We start from the raw sequence: 25,386 nt of genomic DNA on the forward strand, positions 1-25,386 counted from the left end.
GAGGGGGTGGGATTAGGAAAATTGCCCTCCCCCTGTCATTTCAAAAGGTCTCCCAACCAGAGATCCTGAGAGGATCAACGACTCCAGCGCGCGCCCCGTGCGGGCCGGCGCAGGCGGCCCCGTAGCGCAAGGGAGGGCGGGAAAGGAAGGGGCGGGGATGCAGGGGCGAATCTATAAAGGGCGTCATTCGGCCAGTTCGCTTCTCAGAAGCGCCGAGAGCGCGACCGGGACGGTTGGAGAAGAAGGTGGCTCCCGGAAGGGGGGGAGAGACAAACTGCCGTAAATTCTGCCGTTCAGGAACCCGGTTACTTATTTATTCGTTACCCTTTTTCTTCTTCCTCTCCCCCCAAAACCTTTTCCTTTACCCACCCCCCCCTTTTTTTTTTCCTTTTTGGGAGCCGAAAAATCTCCGGAAAGGGGGAGAAGGTTTCCTTTCGTTCTTTTTCATTTCCCCGCCTCCTTCCCTCCCCCACCTTTCCCTCCTCCGACTTTTTACTCCCAACTCAGGGAGGTCCTTCCCTGTGGCCGCCCCGACAGGGTCTGAGCACCTAGGCGGAGGCGGCGCAGGCTTTTTGTAGCGAGGTTTGCGCCTGCGCAGCGCGCCTTCCTCTGCCATGCACGGGGGCGGTCCCCCCTCTGGGGACAGCGCATGCCCGCTGCGCACCATCAAGAGAGTGCAGTTCGGAGTCCTGAGTCCGGATGAGCTGGTAAGCTGCTGTGCCCTGTCCCTTTAATTATCTCCTGCGCCGGAGGGCGGGACCCAACAGGACTGCAAAAACTTGACGCTGTTCACTGCCCACAAGTGACCGGCAGGGAAGATGGGTTAGCGGCGCTGAGGCCTTTCAGGGTCCAGCCCCGGGGCTCCCAGATAAGTTTCGTAAGGTTTTAAGCAAGCTTAGCGTGTGGGTGAATTACCGATGTTAAACGAGATGAGATGAATCCTAGAGTTTAAAAACTAAGTTCGAATAGGAAACCGACCCCCAGGTATTTTTCCCTCCCCTGCTACAAATATTAATTGAGCAAATGTTATGTGGCAGACACAACAGTCGCTGGGGACTCACAGCTAGCTTCAAGAGACAGATGGGTACCTTGCCTTTTAGAGTATATTCTGTCGGAAGAGGCAGAGGAGGTAGACAATAAACATTTGAGTTAAGCAAAATGGGAGTAATGTTATGGAAAGGCACTGAGTTGGTAGTAAGTTAGATGGAATGGTGTCTGGGTCTGGCAAGGACTGTTTGAGGTGAAAATTACCCATATGATGAGAAGCAGCCGGTCACATTAAGCCATAGATTCTGGGGAAAGAGGCAGAAGGCCAGAGGGAAAAATACCTTGGAGACTGAAAGGCCACCATGGCTGGAGTTTGGTGGACAAGTAGGAAGAGTGTTACAGAAATAGGAGAACCATGGGATATTATAAATCATGGTAAGGAGACAGGATTTAAATCAATTTTCAGTAGAAAGCCATTGGATAGTTATAAGGACTATAATGACTCAATTTACATAATATAAACATAATATATATGTGTGCATATGTGTATATACCCATCTATCGTGACCTCACATCAGTCATACCACAGAATAAATTTAGATGAAGTTAGTATTTAACAAAAAATACAGGTGGCTTTTGGGGGTCTGTACCAGAGGCAGAACTTTAGTAATAATGAATTAAATAAAGGCAAATTTTATGGTGAACCTAAAATTAGCTAAGCATTATACATACAAGGAGGAGCAAAGTAGATTTTATTACATAAAAATAAGAGCCAATTCTGTTTATCAGAGGCACCACGGACAATATATGCAATATGATGTATAAAGATAGATTTATTATACACATACAAGGGATACTTACATGAAAGGAAAGTGCATGTCTCCAGAAAAATGAATAGACAGTTCACAGCCATAAAAACGCAGTGAAATTACTAATAAAAACATACAAATTAAAACTTTTTTCCTTATCTTATTTTTCCTCCTGGCAAAAACACCCTGAAATAGGGATGGGATGTAGCTCAGTGGCAAAGCATTTGCCCCACATTCACAAAACCCTGGTTTCCATTTCCAGTTCCAAAGAAGAAAAAAAACAAAACTGGGAAATAGGCATGCTTACATATTATTGGTAAAAAATAAATTCATATAAATTTTTTCTTTTTGAGGACAGTGTGGCAATTTAATCAGTCTTTTTTGTTGTTGTACATGAACAATACCTTTATTTAATATTTATTTTTTAGTTGTAATTGGACATAATACCTTTATTTTATTTATTTTTATGTGGTGCTGAGGATTGAACCCAGGGCCTCACACATGCTAGGTGATCGCTCCACCACTGAGCCACAACCCCAGCCCTGAACAATACCTTTATTTTGTTTAGTTATTTATAGGCTGGGCTAAGGATTGAACCCAGTGCCTCACACATGGTAGGCAAGCCCTCTGCCACTGAGCTAAAGCCTCAGCCCCCCTTTATCAGTCTTTTAATGTATATATCTGTTGACTCAACATTGCCACTTCTAAAATTTTATTCTTAAATTAAAAAAACTTAATTTCTCCCCTGAAACATGCCCCTCCCCCTGTTTTCCCTGTTCAATAAATGGCTTTTCCATTTATATATTTATTCAGGCCAAAACCTAATAGCTAACTTTAATTCTTCTCTTTTTTACTACTGACTCCATCTGCCAGTTTGTTCTGCCTTCAAAATATACTTGGAATCCAGCCATTTATGACCATCTCCACTATGTTCCACTCCACCATTTTCCCCTGGGACTAGCCTAGACCCCAGTTGTTTTTCCTGCATTTTGCAGAACAGGTAGAACAGACTAAAGAGATCATTTAATCTCATCTCTTCCATTCCCTACATGGAATCCTCTTCTGAGGATTCAAATTCCTTACTCTGAGACCTGTTAGGTCCTGTATTATCTGGCCCCTGCTTGCCTCTCCATCTCAGTATCAGCCTTGTGTTTATTTTTCTTTGATCACTCTGACCTGCTTGTCCCTTGACAACTGAAAGCTTATTCTTGCCTCAGATTTTGTTTTTCATTGTCCCTGCTACTTGGAACTACATTGCCCAAATGTCCACATGCTAATTCCTTTATGTCAGTATATCTCCTCAGATGTTAGGAGCTTTACCCTGACCACCCTATTTAAATAGCATATTCTTGCATTCTCTAACCTCTGCCTTCTATTTATTTTCCTTCATTGGCTGACTTTTTTTTTTTTTTTTTTGGTGCTAGGGATTGAACCCAGGGTTTTGTGCATGCAAGGCAAGCACTCTACCAACTGAGCTGTATCCCCAGCCCCATGGGCTGTCATTCTTGAGAGGTGTGTCATTCTTGCACCCTTGATAGAACCTTGTTATTCACCTCTATTCCCTCAGCATTTCAAATAGTACCTGGCATGTAATAAAAAGTAGTTGGATAAATAAGTGAATGATTGTGCAGAGACACACACAGAAGAAATTTTAACTGTTTGAAAATGAGAATTATGAACCACCTAAATATTTACTAATAGGAACTGTATTGTGTGATTCAGAGTATGATCTTAGAACAGAAAAGCATTGTCCCACTAGGTTAAATCTGTTCCCAATTGTGCTGATACACTTGAGGCACAGCAGCAAACTCAGTGAAGTGTTTTTAATTCTACAGAGAAGCATAGGTGCCCTGGTTCCAGGTAGTTCCGTTTCAGCATTAGATGGCGCCAGTTCCCTTTGGATGATGACATACCTTGGTGAAGCTGGATTTTTTTTTTTTTTTTTTATTCTGGAGATTGAATTTAGGGGCACTCAACTACTGAGCCACATCCCAGCCCTGTTGTACTTTATTTAGAGACAGGGTCTCCCTGAGTTGCTTAGTGCTCGCTTTTGCTGAGGTTGGTTGGCTTTTGAACTCAGGATCCTTCTGCCTCTGCCTCAGCCTCCCGAGCCTTTTGGATTACAGGCATGCATCACCATGCCCCACTGAAGCTGGATTATTAATGGGTGCTAAGGTACTTAATAAGTGGCTTTTTTTTGGCTTAAGTATTGCTGTGAAAGTTACTGGAACACTAAGGACTCTGAACTGATAATGTTAGGAAATCTCCAGTTAAATGAAAAAATGAACAGTATGCAGAATGAGACCCTATTTATGTTAAAATAAGAACAGATTAGCTTTTTTTTTAAATGATGGAACACTGCTTACAAAATTGAGGGAATCATCTCTGGAGTAGAGGAATATGGGGGACTTTTTGTTTTCCATGGCTTGCAATTTATGTAGTGTGCATGCCTGTTTTTGAGGGAATAACAGATGGTTCCACTTTGAGATGGGAGGATGGATAAGAGTAAGAGCAGGTGGTATTTAATGCTAGTGTGGTCTCTAAAAGTCATGAGGGGTGGGAGTAGGGGATTGAGGTACAGAAGACTAAATTGGCTTTATTATAGAGCTGTTGTCTTTGCTGTTATAAAAAGGGTTTGTTGTGTGAGGGAAGGAAGCAAGGAGGGTTGGTGCTAGGATTTTTTTTTTTTTTTTTTTTGGCTCAAACTCTACCAAAGAGCTACACCTTCAGTTCCGAATGTACTCCTTTAGGTAAGAGTGTGGGATACAATTGATGAAGAAGATTATCCTTGTTTTCAAATTATTTATCATCTAATGAGGGATCTCCTATACAGGCAACAAATAGTTTCTGGGCCCCTACCATGTGCTAGTGACTACTCAGTTCATCAATGAGAATATAAAGATAAATAAACATGCTCTTTGTCCTCAAGGATTGCAGTCCAGTGGGAGTGATAGATGTGTAAGAAAGTAGTTAAAATTTTGCTTAGAACCTTGGTGGGCATAGATAAGGATAGCTCATAGTGAATGAAGGCTTCACCAGGAGGGAACATCTGAGTTAAGTCATATGAATAAATGGAGGTTTACTTGAAAAGGGGACATGGAAAGCCAAAGGAATTTAGAGAAATTTATAATTGGAACATAAATATGGGGGAGGGGTGGAGAATGTGGTACCACATAGAACTGTAAAAATAGAATCCAAGTTGTGAGGACTTGATTTGGTGTGCTAAAGGAAGAAGACAAAAAATATTTACTAAGCTTCTGTGGAAGCCTTTTGTTTTGTAATCTCAGAATAAATAGCAGGACAACCTAGCCTCCAACTAGCTACCTCTTCAGAAATCTAACCTCTGTCCTGTAGATGGTGAGACCTAGTCCTCTGTTGAAGGCTAAAGTAGTTCGTGTATAATTCCAAAAGACAATTTGTTAACCTATGATGGAGGGATAGTCCTTCCCATTAACCAGAACTTTCATGCCTGCTTTCTAGGACAGTCGTCCTGTCTCAGAATGCCTGAAAGCAGAATTGGTCATTAGAGGGGTGGTTGATTTAGTGAGCATGGGCTTTGAGCAGAGGGAAGTAGAAAAGTTTTCAGTGATTTCCCTTAGGTCTCTCTGTAGTGTCTGTTCTGGTGGCCAGATTTCATGCCTGCTTCTCTATGTGTGTTTCATTCAAAGTGAACAAAATACCCATCTTAGTAGCTGGTGAGTTTCCAGCTTTGTGAATTTAGTCACACACCAAGCCCGTCTCCTGAGGTGTCACCAGATAACTTCATGGGAGTTTTGGGAACTCTTCTCAGACTTGCATTTTAGGAAACTGTTCTGGTCTCTACCCAACCATGACTAATCAGATCTATTATGAGGGTGTTTAGTAGTTTTATTCAAGGGAAAACTACTCTTTTGTAAGCTCTTTGAGGGCACCTGGCTCCAGAGGAAGGTCCTATGCAGTGTAGTTCATTTTAACAAACTTTTGATAGAAGCCTACCTGAGAGATGTTCACAGTCTTTAGGGAAGACACACCCCTAATAGATAACTTCATTGCATTGTCAGAAGTGCCGAAATATAGGGGCTTTAGAAGCACAAAGCTGTCTTGTCTTGGGGAGTCTGTGAAAAGGATGCCTGAAGGAAGCAATGCCTGAGTTAAGTCTTGGAGCCAGTGTTTCTAATACAAAGGGCCTTCTTAGAATAGGGAAAGGTACCAGTGGTGTAAAGCACCAGAGAAGTTTGTTACCCAGTTGTGCTGAGTGATAAGAGAACCACAGGAATTGTTACTGAGGAGTCTACAGGTGTGGAGCATGGGAATGAAGGTAGGGACATCATAAAATCCTCTTTGTAAGCCATCCTGCTGAGTTTGGAATTAATTCCAACAGTGATTATGTTTCTGTTTCAGAAGGAGCACCCAGTTGTGTGGATATATTGGAGAGAGACAGGCTGTTGACCCATGAATATGTTCTATAAAGGAAAAACCTGGGGCTGGGGATGTGGCTCCAGTGGTAGCGCGCTGGGTTTGATCATCAGCACCACATACAAACAAAGATGTTGTGTCCGCCAATAACTAAAAATAAATATTTTTTAAAAAAAGGAAAAACCTGGACAAGTACAGTGGTTGTAGGGATAGAAAAGAGGGAGGGGCAAGATTTAAGAAATATTTAGGAATTCAAAATGACCAGCACTTGGTGAATGATTAGGTAGTAATGGCAGCCATATATTGGATACCTGTTATATCCTGGGCTTAAGCAGGCTAATTAAATCCTTAATGATTATAGTTCATAAGAACAGAACCAGAATTCCAGATCAGAAATTTTTGACTACAGAGCCAACATATAGTTTCAACCTTTTATGCCTGAGGATAAGGAAAGATAATTTATTTAAAAATAATATTAATTAGATAATTTCCTTATCTAATTATCTAAGATAATTAGAAATTCAGATTTCTAATTTGGGATTTATACCTGAGATGGGAAGTGGAAAAAAAAGGAGAGCTTTTTGTGGGAAAGAGAGTTTGCTTTTAGACATGTTGAATTTAACTTATCAATGGGATGACTGAAGAGTTTTAGTAAATAGTTAAATATATGATTTCAAAGCCCATAGGAAAGATTGGACCTGGAGGTAAAGATTGAGTTATCAGAGTAGACAGTAGTGATGATGTCATGATCTACAGGTAAGTATGGAGAGTAGCAGAGCATACCATGGCCAAGGAGCCTCAGAAAGAGACAAAGCAGCAGCAGCGGTGGGGTGTGTGTGTTGGAACAGAAAGAGAACTTCAAGTAAACAATCTGTTTGTGTCATAGGCCAGCAAGCTGAGAACTGAGATGGGTTCTTTGAATGAGGCAGAGTGGAGTCACTGGCTTAGCAGCAGTGTAATCTTAGGAAAATTTGGGGCCTCAAGTTCTACAATCTTTAGAATGAAAGTAATGATGCTTATTTTATGTTAGTTGTGAAGATAAAAACGAATCAACTAGCACCTGGCATTAAGAGGATGTTTTGTAGCTGAGTATGGTGGTACACACTTGTTTGTTTGTTTGTTTGTTTTAAGGTAACAAAGGGAATTTCATTTTTTTTAAGAGAGAGAGAGAGAGAATTTTTTAATATTTATTTTTTAGTTTTCGGCAGACACAACATCTTTGTTTGTATGTGGTGCTGAGGATCGAACCCGGGCCGCACGCATGCCAGGCGAGCGCGCTACCGCTTGAGCCACATCCCCAGTCCGGTGGTACACACTTGTAATCTCAGCTACTCAGGAGCCTGAGGCCAGAGGATCACAAGTTTGAGCTATCCTGTGCAACTGTCTTAAAATAAAATAAAAGGCTGGGATCTAGATTAGTGCTTGAGGCCCTGGGTTAAATTCCTAGTACCACAAAAAGAGAAGAAAAAAGAAAGGTTATATTTTAGAGTTTAAATAATTATTTTTCCTGAAGCATAGGAGAGTGGGGTGAGCCTGTATTTGGCACCAGAGAGAGTTGGGTATGACTTCTTCTAGCTCCTTGAGTCCTTGGGTAAATAACTTCATGTAGTATCAGATTTTTTTTTTTAATATTTTTTAAGTTGTAGTTGGACACAATACCTTTATTTTTATTTATTTATCTTTATGTGGAGCTGAGGATTGAACCCAGCGCCTCACACATGCTAGGCGAGCATGCTACCGCTGAGCCACAACCCCAGCCCCTGGTATGAAATTTCTGGAGATAGGAATTCATTCCTGGGAGATCAATGGTTAGGATTAGAGAAACAGTGATTGGAATTAGAGAAGGTTGGTACCTGGCTCAAGGTTGACATAAATAGAAGCTTTTAATAAATTTCTTGAATTTCATCCCTCTGGAAGGTTAGTGAACCAAAGAGTCTAAACTAATTTAAAAATCATGATTTTTTTTTTTTTTTTTAAATGTGCTGAGGATCAAACCTGGTGCTTCACATGTACTAGGCAAGCATTCTGCCACTGAGCTACAACCCCAGTCCCTAAAAGTCTTTTGAGTTTTTATTGTATGAAAGGATGCTAAAGATTGTCTCACCTGCCTTTAGCCCAGGGCAGAAATGTCTTCTCCAACTCACTACTTTTTTTTTTTTTTTTTAACATTTATTTTTTAGTTGTAGTTGGATGTAATACCTTTATTTTATTTATTTTTATGTGTTGCTGAGGATCAAACCCAGGGCCTTACACTTGCTAGGCAAGTGCTCTACCACTGAAGCCGCTACCCCAGCCCCTCCAACTCAACTACTTCTTAAAAGTTCTTCCATCTCCCCACTTTTCCTTCTCTGAATTGCCCCATTGAGTCCTGGCTCCATGTTTCTGGGGTTTCCAGCTATTAATTTTTGTTCCACCAACCAGTCCTAGCACCTGGTTCTGTGATAAAATAACATCTTCATCTAGATGTGGAATAGTTTAGGCAATTCAGGTCCTTGGGGAGACAGTGACAAAGATGGAGTAAAGAGGCAAGACTGTATCTCCAGGTCCCTTGTTTCTCTTCAGGAGCTGAAGTTAAGAATTGGTGGGGCATGTCTTGGGACTGTTCAGAGTTATGTTCTCAGATTCGCGGGCTTAATTTCAAGAGGGAGAAGAAATAATACATTGGTTTTTACTCCCCTTGAAGGAACTTTTATTTCTTTTTATGATTAAATCCTTTGAATGTCTGTGACTTAGAATTAAAACCAGAGGAGCCAGGTGCAGTGGTGCATGCCTGTTATCCCAGTGGCTCAGGAGGATTGTGTATTCAAAGCCAGTCTCAGCAAAAGCAAGGTGCTAAGCAACTCAGTGAGATCCTGTCTCTAAATAAAATACAGAATAGGACTGGGGATATGGCTCAATGGGTGAATGCTCATGAGTTCAATCCCCAATACCGCCTGCCCTCCCCAGCCCCCGCCCGCCACCCCCCCCAAAAAAAAAAAACAGAAATAACTAGGGTTCTAGTTCTAGAGATGGGTGATTTGTATAGAGTCTGAGGTCCACTGAGGTCCACTACACTCAGGTATGACCTTATTCCTAAACCCCCAGCAGTGTTGGAACCAGCTTTTGACTTATGATATTCGCCTTTGGCATTTCCAGAGGTGTGCCCCACCATCTGCTCATCCCAGGTTAAATGCGATTAATTCTTTTGTAGTGGTTTGGGATTCTCAGGTCTTCGTGTAGGACTCTCCAGCCAAGAAGGCTAGAAACTAGGAATCCCATATAATTGTTATTGGCCGGCCTTTCTTTTCTGCAGAAGCGGATGTCTGTGACAGAGGGTGGTATCAAATACCCAGAGACGACTGAGGGAGGCCGCCCTAAGCTTGGGGGACTAATGGATCCAAGGCAGGGAGTGATTGAAAGGACCGGTCGCTGTCAAACCTGTGCAGGTAAGTGGTGAGGGATTCCCAAGGGAAAAAGAGAGGTTCAGGTTCTTAAAAAAAGCCAGGACTAGGGTAGACACTTGAAGACCTAGTCTCTGAAGTTACTGGGAGCTGGAGGAAAGTGTCACATGCTTGTTTACACAGGGAACATGACAGAATGTCCTGGGCACTTTGGCCACATCGAACTGGCCAAGCCTGTGTTTCACGTGGGCTTCCTGGTGAAGACGATGAAGGTTTTGCGTTGTGTCTGCTTCTTTTGTTCCAAACTGCTTGTGGACTCTGTGAGTTGGGGACAGCCCCTGGCCTGGGAGGGGAACTGCTGGATGGGAGGCTAAGGGCAACTCCAATTGACCCTGCTCTCTTCTGCTCCAGAACAACCCAAAGATCAAGGACATCCTGGCCAAATCCAAGGGGCAGCCCAAGAAGAGGCTCACACATGTCTATGATCTTTGCAAGGGCAAAAACATCTGTGAGGGTGGGGAGGAGATGGACAACAAGTTTGGTGTGGAGCAGCCTGAGGGTGATGAGGATCTGACCAAAGAGAAGGTAACTGGGGCTGGCAGAGATTATGGGGAAGGAGAGGCCAGAGGAGGTCATATAGAGGCCTAGAAGAAAGATAGGAGAAGGCTGCAGAAAAGTCAGGAACTAAAAGGACATGGAGGAGTGGGAAGGGCTGGCCTGGTGTGGTGGAAATAGCCCGCGTCCAGGTTCTAATGGCCCTTGTCTCTTCTCTAAAGGGCCATGGTGGCTGTGGGCGGTATCAACCCCGGATCCGTCGTTCAGGCTTGGAGCTATATGCTGAGTGGAAACATGTTAATGAGGATTCTCAGGAGAAGAAGATCCTGCTGAGTCCAGAACGAGTGCATGAGATTTTCAAGCGCATCTCGGACGAGGAATGTTTCGTGCTGGGCATGGAGCCCCGCTACGCTAGGCCTGAGTGGATGATTGTCACAGTGCTGCCTGTCCCCCCACTCTCAGTGAGGCCTGCTGTAGTGATGCAAGGCTCTGCCCGCAACCAGGTCTGTGGTTCCAGGACTGTGTTTCTTGGGTGAATAGCCAGGTGTCTGAGAGGGAGGAGCCCTGTAGGTATGGCATGTGTACAGGGCCAGATAGACACATCTGAGTTAGAAAATGTCTGTTTGCTAGCTGTGTGATCTTTAAGGATGACTTTGAATGAGGTTAAAGGTCATCAAGGGACTTTTGTATTGGTAAAATGAGAGCAAGTAGGCCTGCCTCTGCCTCTTTCAGTGAAGCAGAGTTTTGCTGTTTGCCTAGCACTTACATGCTGAGAGCCTAGTCATTGGTGGCTGGACTTTGATGTTGTTAACTTCCCCCTCAGGATGATTTGACTCACAAACTGGCTGACATCGTGAAGATCAACAATCAGCTACGTAGGAATGAACAGAATGGGGCAGCAGCCCATGTCATTGCAGAGGATGTGAAGCTCCTTCAGTTCCATGTAGCCACCATGGTGGACAATGAGCTGCCTGGCTTGCCCCGTGTGCGTCTGCATATTCCCTGGCCCCTATGGATTGGAGCAGGGTGGAGGATAGCAGAGATCTGGAGGAGGATCCAGACTGATTGCTGGGTTGCTACCTCTTCATGTTTTCTCACAGGCCATGCAGAAGTCTGGACGTCCTCTCAAGTCCCTGAAGCAGCGCTTGAAGGGCAAGGAAGGCCGGGTGCGAGGGAACTTGATGGGCAAGCGAGTGGACTTCTCAGCCCGCACTGTCATCACCCCTGACCCCAACCTATCCATTGACCAAGTTGGCGTGCCCCGCTCCATTGCTGCCAATATGACCTTTGCAGAGATTGTCACACCCTTCAACATTGACAGGTGTGCCTCAGTCTGGAAGCCCTGCCTGGAGTGGCTTGGGGAATGTGGCCCCAGTGGTGAGGATTTGAGAAATGGGAGGTGTGCTACCCCCACATGGGGGAGGGAGCTCAGAGTAAGGAGGGAAAGAATTGCTGTTTAGAAGTTTAGATTTTACTTGAGGCTTCAGGGTAAAGGTGGTTGCCCGGGCTTTGGGGGAAGCATTTTGTTTATTGCACTTTTTTTCTTTCTAGACTTCAGGAACTAGTACGCAGGGGAAATAGCCAGTACCCAGGAGCCAAATATATAATCCGAGACAATGGCGATCGCATTGACTTGCGTTTTCACCCCAAGCCCAGTGACCTTCACCTACAGACTGGCTATAAGGTATGTGATAGGTTAGGCCTCTCTTAACTACATGAACTGGAGGCTTTCTGGAATGTGGGCTGGCTAGAATAGGCCATCTGAGACAGTTCTGTTCATTCATTGTTGGCAGTCTTTTTAAAAGGCTATTAATGTTGCAGGCATGCTTGTAGCTGCTAGTCATTGACATCAGGGTGGGGATTACATTACCCAGGGGCGCATATTCAGAAAAAAGAAATCCATAGGGGAATAATGCAGAGGGTTTCATGTTCGTTTTCTCTTGGTTTTCGCCCCAGACTGAGTTCCTTGAGATTGGACACTACATTTTGTTTTCCTTAATAACCTGGTGTCTGACTTAGGGGCTGACACAAAGTGGGTATTTTCAAGTGAATAACACCACAACATCATTTCTTTTAGTTTACAAAGGAGCCTAGGTCCCTTGTTATTTCATTCTTAGCCTACCCCTCCTTCATTGAACCCTTTTCTGTATCCTACTTCCCTAGGTGGAACGGCATATGTGTGATGGAGACATTGTTATCTTCAATCGGCAGCCAACCTTGCACAAAATGTCCATGATGGGTCATCGGGTTCGCATCCTCCCTTGGTCTACGTTTCGCTTGAATCTTAGGTCAGTTCCCTAACTGAATAGAAGCAGGCTAGGGTGAGGGTGTGAGGTAGGCTTGCTTCTTGAGGTTTTTTTTCTGAAGACGTCTTCTTCTCTTTCACTTTAGTGTAACGACTCCGTACAATGCAGACTTTGATGGGGATGAGATGAACTTGCACCTGCCACAGTCTCTGGAGACCAGGGCAGAGATCCAGGAGCTGGCCATGGTGCCTCGTATGATTGTCACCCCTCAGAGCAATCGACCCGTCATGGGCATCGTGCAGGATACACTCACTGCAGTGCGCAAATTCACTAAGAGAGATGTCTTCCTGGAGCGGGTGTGTGGTCCAAATGGAAACCAGGCTTGGGAAGGCGAAGGGGAATCTGGGGGAGGTGAGGAGGAGGCCAGGAAGGAAGAACTGCTGTTTTTTTGTTTGTTTTTTTTTTCTTGGCCTGTTTTGCCCTGGTATTTATGAGAGAGTGCTTTTTCTGGTGAGGTGGAAAGAAAGAAGGAGATTAGTTAGGAAAGATTATAGGCCCAAAATAATTTAACTTTAGATCCCTGTTTAATTCCTTAAAATTTAATTCTATGTAAACGTATTTTCTATGTAATAAAGGTGAAGGGAAAATAAATAGACCCTAGTTAAATTTTGTTTGTTTATTTTTATTATCCAAATTATTGTCAGAAATTGTATTTATTATTTAGGCAAACATAAAAATAAGTCCTTTTGGGCTGGGATTGTGGCTCAGCTGTAGAGTACTCACCTAGTATGTGCGAGGCCCTGGGTTTGATTCTCAGTACCACATATAAATAAATGAATAAAATAAATAGTGATCTGTTCTTCCTCACTTCAACAACTAAAAATTAAAAAAAAAAACTGTAATAGCATTTTTTAAAATATATTTATTTTAGTTTTAGTTGGAAACAGTACCTCACACATATCAGGCAAGTGCTCTGCCACTGAGCTACAACCTCAGCCCCTTATGGTGATTTTTTTTAGTTAAAAATTTGGAAGGCAGTTTTCTTGGTATCTTGTTGCCTCCAAAATATGACTTTCCTCCTGGGGTAGGAAAGCCTCCCTGATATTCCTGAGATATGAGGCCTGCATTCTGACTATGTCTCTCTCGATATTTGTCTCATAGGGTGAAGTAATGAACCTCCTAATGTTCCTATCCACATGGGATGGGAAGGTCCCACAGCCAGCCATCCTCAAGCCCCGGCCCCTGTGGACAGGCAAACAGATCTTCTCTCTCATCATACCTGGCCATATCAATTGTATCCGTACTCATAGTACCCATCCTGATGACGAGGACAGTGGCCCTTACAAGCATATCTCTCCTGGGGACACCAAGGTGGGCCTGACTTTTGGACATGTGGGGACAGAATTTGGAAGTGCTTTCAGAACTGAGGCCTTTAATGGGTGCTTTTCCACAGGTTGTAGTGGAGAATGGGGAACTGATCATGGGCATTCTGTGTAAGAAGTCTCTGGGCACCTCGGCTGGCTCCTTAGTCCACATCTCCTACCTAGAGATGGGTCATGACATTACTCGTCTCTTCTACTCCAATATTCAGACTGTCATTAACAACTGGCTCCTCATTGAGGGTAAGTTTAGTGGTCTGTTCTTCTGTACTTCAAACTATTCTTTCTCCTTCCTCCTTGTGTTCTTCTTTTCTTATAAGGCTTCAAGTATCTCCCCTATTGCATAGGAGTCCAAAAGGCAGTGTCACTCATGCTTCTCTTTATCTCCAGGTCATACCATTGGCATTGGAGACTCTATTGCTGATTCTAAGACTTATCAGGATATTCAGAACACTATTAAGAAGGCCAAACAAGATGTAATAGAGGTGAGAGGGAAAGCTGGACAGAGGGAATAAGTGGCTCTCTAGGACTTTGAATTGGACATCAGCAAGAATAATATGGGTATAAGGAGTTTTAGGAAGGGGAAAAGAGTATTGCTTGATGTCTCACTGAGAACTCTACTTTCAGGTCATTGAGAAGGCTCATAATAATGAGCTGGAGCCCACTCCAGGGAACACATTGCGTCAGACTTTTGAAAACCAAGTGAATCGCATTCTCAATGATGCTCGAGACAAGACTGGCTCCTCGGCCCAGAAATCCTTGTCTGAATACAACAACTTCAAGTCTATGGTGGTGTCAGGAGCTAAAGGTTCCAAGATCAACATCTCACAGGTGAGGAGTCTTGTATTTCCAGTTAGGGCATTACACTGAATTATGGAAGAGAAAGGAAGATGGGTATATGTTTTAAGGTAGAGGAAGTTAGGGAAAATATTGGGAACTCAATATAGTTGTTTTTGCAGTACTGGGGATTGAACTTAATTACGTTTCCAGCCCTTTTTAACTTTCTAATTTTAGATAAGGTCTCACTAAGTTGCCCAGACTATTCTTGAACTCAGATCCTCCTGCCTCAGCCTCCCAAGTAACTGGAATTCCAGTCATGTGCCACTGTGCCTAGCTTGGGAACTCATATTCTTAAGGCAAGAGGAGTCAGATGCAGCCCACCTTTTTTGTTCCCTAGGTTATTGCTGTTGTGGGGCAGCAGAACGTGGAGGGCAAGCGGATCCCATTTGGGTTCAAGCACCGGACTTTGCCTCACTTCATCAAGGATGATTATGGACCTGAGAGCCGTGGCTTTGTGGAGAACTCTTACCTAGCTGGCCTCACACCAACTGAGTTTTTCTTCCATGCCATGGGGGGTCGAGAGGGGCTCATCGACACAGCTGTCAAGACTGCTGAGACTGGTGAGATCTTCAGGGGACTTCCAGGAAGTACTGCCTGCTAAGAAACTGTGGTGGGTAGGGAATTGGGATTCTCAGGCTAAAGGCTTCTGTTTCAGTTGGTGGAATTTTGGCCTTCATGGAAAGAACAGACTGAAACTCAGGAGTTATAAAGGGCTGAAGGTGTGGCTTGGTGGTAGAAAGCTTGCCTATCATGTGTGAGGCCCTGGGTTCCAACCCCAACACAGTTTAAAAAAAAAAAAAAATTTTTTTTTTTTTTTTTTTTTCCAGACTGTAGGAGGTAGAGCCTTGAACTCTGCTTCTGACCTACCACTTTAGGGATGGTTGTTAGGGGAATCTACTGGGTACTCAGTCCATTTGATGGTAGATACAACTTTTGCCAGAAGACTTTGAGGAGTGATTTGGGTTAACTTGCCTAGCATGTATGAGGCCCTAGGTTCACTTCCCAGCACTACAAAAAAGATAGACCTTGAGAATGAAGGGTATTAGCTAATAATCTGGTGGGCTGAGGCCCTAGACTGGGTCTTTGGCTTTGTCATCCCCCCTTGCCTTGGGTCCTTCAGTTGATTACCTCTTCTCAGGGTATATCCAGCGGCGGCTGATCAAGTCCATGGAGTCAGTGATGGTGAAATATGATGCAACTGTGCGGAACTCCATCAACCAGGTGGTGCAGCTGCGCTATGGCGAGGATGGCCTGGCAGGAGAGAGTGTTGAATTTCAGAACCTGGCTACGCTGAAACCTTCTAACAAGGCTTTTGAGAAGAAGTAAGGAGGCGGGCAAGTGGGTGGTTTATGCTCTTGAATCTTAGGGCCTGAGTTGTAGGATTTCTACTCCCTCAGAGAAATGGCCTGAAGAATGTTTTGCAGTGGGCCTTATTTTTCAGCACATTTTCTCCACCCATCTGAAATAGCTACTTGATGGGGAAGAGGATGAATGGAGGCAGATTTGAAATTTGTCCTTACTTTTTCCCTGGTGATGTTAGGAAAGGGCACAGGGGCAGGTACATGTTCAAACCCTGGCACCCTTGATCTATCCCAGGAATCTTGCTTCCAATTTGTTTTTCCTGTACACTTTTGAGAGCCTCACACTGTTCCTTTTAGAGCTAATAACATAACCCAGAGCTCTCCTGTCCCCTGAATCCATCGTCTTTTCACCTCAGGTTCCGCTTCGATTATACCAATGAGAGGGCCCTGCGGCGAACTCTGCAGGAGGATCTGGTAAAGGATGTGCTGAGCAATGCACATATACAGAACGAGCTGGAACGGGAATTTGAAAGGATGCGTGAGGATCGGGAGGTGCTTAGGGTCATCTTCCCGACTGGTGACAGCAAGGTATGTGTGGTTAGGAAGTGCTAGGCTAGGGAGGTGCTGCCACTTTATGGCAGTCCTTGACTTGAAATCTTCTCTCTATTCCCTCCTCTCTCAGGTTGTTCTCCCCTGTAACCTTCTGCGAATGATCTGGAATGCTCAGAAAATCTTTCACATCAACCCTCGCCTTCCCTCTGATCTGCACCCCATCAAAGTGGTAGAGGGTAAGTACCTGCTTAGGGGTTTCCAGGCCAGGCTGGGGGATAGGAGTCTGCTTGGCCTTGGTCTGATGATCTCTTCACCCTTTCTTTGGCCCTAGGAGTCAAGGAATTGAGCAAGAAGCTGGTGATTGTGAATGGGGATGACCCACTAAGCCGGCAGGCTCAGGAGAATGCCACACTGCTCTTCAACATCCACCTGCGATCCACACTATGCTCCTGCCGCATGGCTGAGGAGTTTCGGCTCAGTGGAGAGGCTTTTGACTGGCTGCTTGGGGAGATTGAATCCAAGTTCAATCAGGCCATTGTGAGTATTGGCTTCTCACCTTGGCCTCATTTTTCTTTTTGCTTATTGGCTTCTCTAGTTTCTAAGAACAGTTTACTTATGTCCATAATCACTCTTACTTATTGAAAGAGTACTGTGTACCAAGACCTGTGTTTGGTGCATTATGCCTTTATATCATAACAATCTTAAAATGATCCTAGTAGGGGAGAGATTTCTAGTCCCACGTGGCAGAGCCAAAACTGAGGCTTAGACAACAACTTTATATTTTATGATGGTCATCATATAGGAAGTAAGTGGTGTGACTGGGAATATGAAGTAGCCTTGTTCTTTTTTTTTTCCTAAAATGCTTGCTATGTGCAGAATTCTAATTTAGCGATAAGGAATTGGAGGGAATGAGTAGAAAAAAGATTTATAGATACTGGAACATGCTTTCACTATATTTAAGGGGTTTATAGGATAATGGAAGGAGGGGAAGCATTATATGCATGCCTCTGAATCTGATTGATGTAAATGAATCTTATAAATTAGGTATCAGTCTTAAAAATTAGGTATCTGGGTGTGGTGGTGCATGCCTGTAAGTCTACCTACCTGGGAGGCTGAGGCAAGAGGATTGCAAGTTCAAGACCAACATGGTACCTTAGACTGTCTCAAAATAAAAGTAAAAAGGCTTGGGAGGCTGAGGCAGGAGGATCACAAATTTGAGGCTAGCTTCACTAATTTAGCAAGATCCTGTCTCAAAAAGTAAAAAAGGACTGGGGATATAGTTTAGTGGGTAAAGCACCCCTGGCATTTATTCTTCAGTACCAAAAAATTAAAAAGGGCCAGGGATGTAGTTTAGTAAGGTAGAGCATTTACCTAGCGCACAAGAACCTCTGGGTTTAACCTCTGGTACTAGAATGAATGAATGAATGAATTAGAAATGCCTTAGGAAATACTGTGAAACAACACTGAAAAAAGAAATGAAAAAACATCAACCTATGTTCAGGGATAGGAATGCTTCATATTGTTAAATGAACTGTTCCCCAAAGTGATCCACAGATACAATACAATCTTTATCATAAAGTCCCAGCTGTGTTTTTGGCAGAAATTTATGAGCTGATTGTGAAATTCATATGGAAATGCAAGGGAACCAGAAACACCAAAACAATCTTAAGAAAGAACAAAGTTGGGTCTGGGTTTGTGGCTCAGTGGTAGAGCACTTGCCTAGCATGTGTGAGGTACTGGGTTCGATTCTCAGCAAAGAAAGAAAAGAAAATAGAACAACAAAGTTGGAAAACTCACACTCACTGATTTCAAAAACTTAATAGAGCTATAGAGTATGTTAGTGGCATAAGGATGTGTTTATAGATCAATAGAATAGAATTCAGTGTTCAGAATTAAAATCTTCACATTAGTGTTCACTTGATTTTTTTTAAGCGCCAAGTCAATTAAATGGGGGAAAAACAATAATCTTTACAACAAATTATGCTGGGACCACTAGATCTCCACATACAAATGAGTGAAGTTGGGGGTTAAGGGTATAACTCAGTGGTAGAGCACTTGCCTAGTGTGTGCAAGACCCTGAGTTCAACCTATGGCCCTGAAAAAACAAATTCAGCCCAAAAGAAAGAAGTTTGATACCCCTATCTTATACAACATAAGAAAAGTATCTCAAATCTATCAAAGATATAAATTTAAGAGTTAAAGTATAATGTGAATAAAAGTAAATGGGTTATATCTTTAAAACTATGGATTAGATAATGGATTCTTAGTTATGACCACAAAGCATAAACAACCAAAGAAAAAAGTAGGAAATTTGAACTTGATCAAAATTTAAAACTTCTGTACTTCATAGAGCACCGTCAAGAAAGTAAAAAGATATCACAGGATGGGAGAAAATGCTTTGAAATTATTTGTCTGATAAGTCTGATGTACAAAGAATATGTAGAGGACTGGTTGTGGTGGCACACACCTGTAATCCCAATGACTTTGGAGGCTTGAGGCAGGAGGATTGTAAGATCAAGACTAGCCATAGCAATTTAGTGAGGCCCTAAGCAACTTAGCCAGGCCCTGTCTCAAAATTTAAAAAATAAATAGGGGATGTGGTTCAATGGTAAAGTGCCCTTGGGTTCAATCCTCAGTACCAAAAAAAAAAAAAAAAAAAAGTGAGGTGCTAAGCAACTCAATGAAACAACTTCTCTAAATAAAATACAAAATAGGGCTGGGGATGTGGCTTAGTGGTTGAATGCTCCTAAGTTCAATCCTCGATACCAGTGAATAAATAAATAAATAATAAAAAAATAAAATTCTCTCTACTTTTGCCAAACTCATCTGCCCCATGTCCTTTAAGAATAAGGCTAGTCTTGGCCTTGACTACATTCCAGTCATTCACCAGAACAGAGAATTGGTGTTGTCTGACTCTAGTCTTTCCTTAGGCCCATCCTGGGGAAATGGTGGGAGCTCTGGCTGCACAGTCCCTTGGAGAACCTGCTACCCAGATGACCTTGAATACTTTTCATTATGCTGGTGTGTCTGCCAAGAATGTGACCCTGGGAGTACCCCGACTTAAGGAGCTCATCAACATTTCTAAGAAGCCAAAGACCCCATCACTCACTGTCTTCCTGCTGGGCCAGTCTGCTCGAGATGCTGAGAGGGCCAAGGTAGGGAGTAATAGGCTTGGCATGAAGAAAAGGAGGTGAATTTTTCCTTGAATCTAGAGTTTGGGATACCCTTGGTAGGATGGTTTCAAGAGGCATTTCGAGTTACCCCAATGCCTGTGTCATGAATCCCTTTCTCTATCCAGGACATTCTGTGCCGCCTAGAGCATACAACATTGAGGAAGGTGACTGCCAACACAGCCATTTACTATGACCCCAATCCCCAAAGCACAGTGGTGGCAGAGGATCAGGAGTGGGTGAATGTCTACTATGAAATGCCTGACTTTGATGTGGCCCGAATCTCCCCCTGGCTGTTGCGGGTGGAGCTGGACCGGAAGCACATGACTGACCGGAAGCTGACTATGGAGCAGATTGCTGAAAAGATTAATGCTGGTAAGGCTGGGAAGACAGGACCAACTCGGGAGTACCACCTGGGTGTCCACTTCTGTGATGTTCACTGCACTTGGGTCCTAAAAATGCCTCTTGCTATCAGTATACCATCTATACCCTCCCAAGACACCTCCAGGTCACTGTTCCCTGGTCCTTATACCTTCCAGGGACCCTCTGTATTCCCCCTCCTCCTTTCTAGAGGGAATCTATGAGAAGGAAAGTTCTATGAGGAGAAGTTGGTCACAAGAAAACCCTGTGAGTGAAGAACCTGGAAATGGACAGTGACCAGGAAGCAAGTCCTGTTCAGTGTGATCTTTCTCATGGTTTATTGTCTCTGCCAGGTTTTGGTGATGACTTGAATTGCATCTTTAATGATGATAACGCAGAAAAGCTGGTCCTTCGTATACGTATTATGAACAGTGATGAAAACAAGATGCAAGAGGTAAATAGGAACTAAGAAGAAATTGACCTATTACAGAAAACCATTAAATCTTGTTAGTGGCCAAAGAAATTAAGATGCAAGCAACATTAGCCACATCCACCTAATTTAGGAGTAGGGAATGATGATTAGCAATGATTTTCCAAACATGTAGCAGTGAAAATCTTTGAAATTTGAAATGGCAGCCAAATAGATAAAATAGACAGATGGTACTGAAAAAGGGCACATCCTCATAGCTCTGTCATTTGATTCTCCTTCCCCAGATTTCTACAGCCCACTATCCTGAGCCAAGAGAGCAAGGGGGCAGGGTTAAGGACAGGCTGAATGGTAGGAATTGCTGTGTCCTTAGGACAATGATATTGCAGCAGATATTATGTGATCCATAAAAATGTTTGACCAATGACTGATTCCTGTGTATAGTTACTGAGAGATTGTTCTGTACATGCAAGTGTCTACCGTTTTAATAATAAAAATTCAAGAACTCATCAACTCCCGATGTGTTGTCAGAATAGCTAAGAAAATGTTAATGTATCTTCATGGAATACAGTATACATCCACTAAAAAGGGTCATGCCAAGTTAGAAGCAGCCTAGCAAAGCACTTGGTTAAGCACCAGAAGCAAAACAGGGACTTACTTGGGTCACAGTCCTCAAGGGCACATACATGGTGCTAAACAGACTACCTGAAAATAAAGAATATTAGGCAGTAAGGTGTGGTTGCCTTCTCTTAGGTTTCTTTTAATATTTTTGAGACCAAGTCTTGAGAGGCAGTAGTTTGGAGTGAGAGTTGAGAAGAGACCCAAGGGTTCTAGGAATGCTTATCTCACTCATGTTACAGGAAGAAGAGGTGGTAGACAAGATGGATGATGATGTCTTCCTGCGCTGCATTGAGTCTAACATGCTGACAGATATGACCCTGCAGGGCATCGAGCAGATCAGCAAGGTCAGCCTTCTCCTCCTCAACTGTTGTCCTCCCACCTGTCCCTCACCCTGTCCTACTTAGTCCACTCAAGTTCACTCTGCTCTTCCAGGTGTACATGCACTTGCCACAGACTGACAACAAGAAGAAGATCATCATCACGGAGGACGGGGAATTCAAGGCCCTGCAGGAGTGGATCCTGGAGACGGATGGTGTCAGCTTGATGCGGGTATTGAGCGAGAAAGATGTGGACCCTGTGCGTACCACTTCCAATGACATTGTGGAAATCTTCACGGTGAGCCCACTGCCTCATGGTCTTTCCTGGGGCTTATTTCAGAGTGAGGTTTCAGGGCTGTCATTCTGTGCTGTCTGCTCACAGGATTTCCTTTTCCAGGTTTTTTTCTGCCTGAATACATATTCAAGTGTAGGATGTACTGATTCCCGACTCCCTCACTATGGATCTGGGTGGTGGTAGGAGCAGGAAAAGGAACAGAGCTAACCTGGACTTGATTATTCCCCCTCAATCTCCATGACAGGTGCTGGGCATTGAGGCTGTGCGGAAGGCTCTGGAGCGGGAGCTGTACCATGTCATCTCCTTTGATGGTTCCTATGTCAATTACCGGCATTTGGCACTCTTGTGTGATACCATGACCTGTCGTGGCCACTTGATGGCCATTACCCGACATGGAGTCAACCGCCAGGACACTGGACCTCTCATGAAATGTTCCTTTGAGGAAACGGTAATGGCAGAACTTTTCTCTGAGCAGGGTCGGAGAAAGGAGCTCTGCAAAATAGGAGCATGAATGTATATTTTTATCAGTGTTGTTCTTCTACTGTGAGGCAATTGGGCTACGACTGTGGTGGGAGCACCCTGGGCACAGTGTGTGGAGGGGTCTGACGGGGCCTGTCCTTTTCTGGTTGTTTAGGTGGATGTCCTTATGGAAGCAGCTGCCCATGGGGAGAGTGACCCCATGAAGGGGGTGTCTGAGAATATTATGCTGGGCCAGCTAGCTCCAGCTGGCACTGGCTGTTTTGATCTCCTACTTGATGCAGAGAAGTGCAAGTATGGAATGGAGATCCCCACCAACATCCCTGGCTTGGGGGCTGCTGGACGTGAGTATGAGGGCCTCAGCTGAACACAACCCTGCTGGGCTTGCAAGGGGGTGAGGCAGGACTTGGCCAGGTGGGTTATTAGTCCCTGGGTCCTGTTCCTCATGAGTCACTGGGCTTCTTTGCAGCCACTGGCATGTTCTTCGGCTCAGCACCCAGTCCCATGGGAGGAATTTCTCCTGCCATGACACCCTGGAACCAGGGTGCAACCCCAGCCTATGGCGCCTGGTCCCCAAGTGTTGGTGAGTAACCTGACCCACGAAGAGGGCCCTCAGGTGGTCAGAAGTGGGTGATCTGGGATGGTGGATGGTAATTTTTGTAGATAGTGGAGGTCATGGGAACTCTGGGGAAAGGTGGATGATTGGGCTCCAGCTCTGGCTGGTTTCAGTTTGTTCTTTTCCCTTCCAGGGAGTGGGATGACCCCAGGGGCAGCTGGCTTTTCTCCCAGTGCTGCTTCAGATGCCAGTGGTTTCAGCCCAGGTTATTCTCCTGCCTGGTCTCCCACACCAGGCTCTCCAGGCTCTCCTGGCCCTTCAAGCCCATATATCCCTTCTCCAGGTGAGTTGTTACTGCCAAGCTACCTCATTTCCTCCTTGAGCTTTCCTTACAGACAAGTCTTTTCATCATATATTTCCCTTGTTGCCTTATTTTCCACAGGTGGTGCCATGTCACCCAGCTACTCGCCAACATCACCTGCTTACGAGCCTCGCTCCCCTGGGGGCTACACACCCCAGAGTCCCTCATATTCCCCCACTTCACCTTCCTACTCCCCAACCTCTCCATCCTATTCTCCAACCAGTCCCAACTATAGCCCCACGTCACCCAGCTACTCCCCAACCTCTCCCAGTTACTCACCAACCTCTCCCAGCTACTCCCCAACCTCTCCCAGCTACTCACCAACCTCTCCCAGCTACTCACCAACCTCTCCCAGCTATTCGCCAACATCACCAAGCTATTCGCCAACATCACCCAGCTACTCCCCAACCTCTCCCAGCTACTCACCAACGTCTCCCAGCTATTCACCAACATCTCCCAGTTACTCTCCAACTTCCCCTAGCTATTCACCAACATCTCCCAGCTACTCGCCTACATCTCCAAGCTACTCACCAACTTCCCCAAGTTACTCACCCACCAGTCCAAACTACTCTCCAACCAGTCCTAATTATACCCCAACGTCACCTAGCTACAGCCCAACATCACCCAGCTACTCGCCTACTAGTCCCAACTACACACCAACTAGCCCTAACTACAGCCCTACCTCTCCAAGCTACTCCCCAACTTCACCCAGCTATTCACCAACCTCACCAAGCTATTCCCCCTCAAGCCCACGGTACACACCACAGTCTCCAACTTATACCCCAAGCTCTCCCAGCTACAGCCCCAGCTCTCCTAGCTATAGCCCTACATCTCCCAAGTATACCCCAACCAGTCCTTCCTACAGCCCTAGCTCACCAGAGTATACCCCAACCTCTCCTAAGTACTCGCCTACCAGCCCCAAATATTCACCCACTTCTCCCAAGTACTCTCCTACCAGCCCCACCTATTCACCCACTACTCCAAAGTATTCACCAACATCTCCTACTTACTCACCAACGTCTCCAGTTTATACCCCAACCTCCCCCAAGTATTCACCTACTAGCCCCACTTATTCACCAACCTCCCCCAAGTATTCACCCACCAGCCCTACCTACTCTCCCACCTCCCCTAAAGGCTCTACCTACTCTCCCACTTCCCCTGGCTACTCACCCACCAGCCCCACCTACAGCCTCACCAGCCCAGCCATCAGCCCGGATGACAGTGATGAGGAGAATTGAGGGTAAGCAGGGTGCCGCAGCAGCTGGCTAGGACCAGGGGCAACCCTGGTGGCGCTGTGTAGTCCTCTGTCTCCCTCCTGGGCTGTGACCCTGGCCCACCTCCCTTTGTACATAACTCCTTGTGACAAAGTACGCCCTTTAAATTCTGGATCCTGTTTCTGATAGGGCTTTTTGTCTGTTCTCCACTTGTGCTGTTTCAGAACCCACTGACCTAGCTGTGGGGTTCCTCCTACCCACTGCCTGACCCCACAGTGAAGGTCTTTCCTTGCCTGTGACTGGATTTGGGGTTAAAGGGTCTTTTAACTTTGTAGGGGTAGTTCCTGCTCAGAGTTGTACATCTGATCCTCGGGAAGAACAAAGTTTAAGCTGCCTTTTGTCTGTTATTTTATTTTTTTGAAGTTTAAATAAAGTTTACTAATTTTGACCAAAAGTCTGTACATTGTGTGCTTAATTGATGCTCAGGGAAGACAAGAATTCCCAGGCCTTGGCCCCATCTGGAAAAGTTTGAAAAACAGAAAAATAGAGAAACTACAAAATGATCACCTTTAATCCCACCACTAGGGGGCATATTTTCTTCTTTATTTTTTTCTATACATTTGAGTCTCTTCTAACAAGTGAAAAACATACACTTGCTTTTTTCCATCAGCAGAAAACAATTTATTAAATAAAAATTTCAAAGGTAGATGCAATAATTTTTAAGATATCTAACATTCATTAAACGAAAACACTCAATAGAATGAAAAATTTTTCCTCCAGAAGATGGATACCCTGAGGCTAAACTGTCACCGGATATACAATTAATCACTCTGAGGTATCTTTATACAAAAAGGGAATATTTAGTAATGTCCCCAAACAAAGAGGTGAACAAAGATGAAAAAAGGGGTTATATCTTTTTTTGTAAATGAGGTTAAGGAGATTGAACTCCAGGGCACTGTACCACTGAGCCATACCCTCAGCCTTCTTTATTTTGAGACAGGGTCTCCCTAAGCTTCCCAAGCTGGCCTTGAACTTGAAATTCTCCTGCCTCAGCCTTCCAAGTTGCTGGGGCTTATAGGCATGCACCACTGTGCCCAACTTTCAGATACAATTCTGATGATTGAATCTATAAATCAAATTAGTC

At 44.3% G+C, this 25,386-nt stretch overlaps 1 protein-coding gene across 1 annotated transcript; it reads left to right on the forward strand.

Moving 5' to 3' along the window:
- Nucleotides 1-196: 196 nt before the first annotated feature.
- Polr2a (RNA polymerase II subunit A) lies at nt 197-24,696 on the forward strand. The gene is made up of 29 exons (XM_046462017.2): nt 197-707; nt 9,484-9,616; nt 9,755-9,891; nt 9,983-10,156; nt 10,348-10,629; nt 10,950-11,111; nt 11,227-11,447; nt 11,678-11,810; nt 12,290-12,414; nt 12,518-12,728; nt 13,534-13,743; nt 13,826-13,994; nt 14,142-14,236; nt 14,379-14,582; nt 14,929-15,151; nt 15,730-15,913; nt 16,309-16,480; nt 16,575-16,680; nt 16,776-16,981; nt 19,375-19,599; nt 19,743-19,989; nt 20,328-20,428; nt 21,262-21,366; nt 21,455-21,637; nt 21,879-22,082; nt 22,269-22,455; nt 22,581-22,694; nt 22,861-23,010; nt 23,110-24,696. The coding sequence occupies exons 1-29, from the start codon at nt 615-617 to the stop codon at nt 24,264-24,266; spliced, it is 5,913 nt and encodes a 1,970-aa protein (XP_046317973.1). The 5' UTR covers nt 197-614; the 3' UTR covers nt 24,267-24,696.
- Nucleotides 24,697-25,386: the final 690 nt, after the last annotated feature.

The sequence above is a fragment of the Marmota monax genome, unplaced genomic scaffold, assembly GCF_021218885.2.
Source record: "Marmota monax isolate L192 unplaced genomic scaffold, Marmota_monax_Labrador192_F-V1.1 WCK01_AAM20220418_F8-fsc00392, whole genome shotgun sequence".
NCBI classification, from domain to species: domain Eukaryota; kingdom Metazoa; phylum Chordata; class Mammalia; order Rodentia; family Sciuridae; genus Marmota; species Marmota monax.

Bases quoted from the DNA above. Each gene is read 5' to 3' on its own strand.
- Polr2a (XM_046462017.2), top strand. From the start codon at position 615: ATGCACGGGGGCGGTCCCCCCTCTGGGGACAGCGCATGCCCGCTGCGC. The intron at 16,681-16,775 runs GTAAGTACCTGC...CTTTGGCCCTAG, and splicing joins CCCCATCAAAGTGGTAGAGG to GAGTCAAGGAATTGAGCAAG. The intron at 19,600-19,742 runs GTAGGGAGTAAT...TTCTCTATCCAG, and splicing joins GAGATGCTGAGAGGGCCAAG to GACATTCTGTGCCGCCTAGA.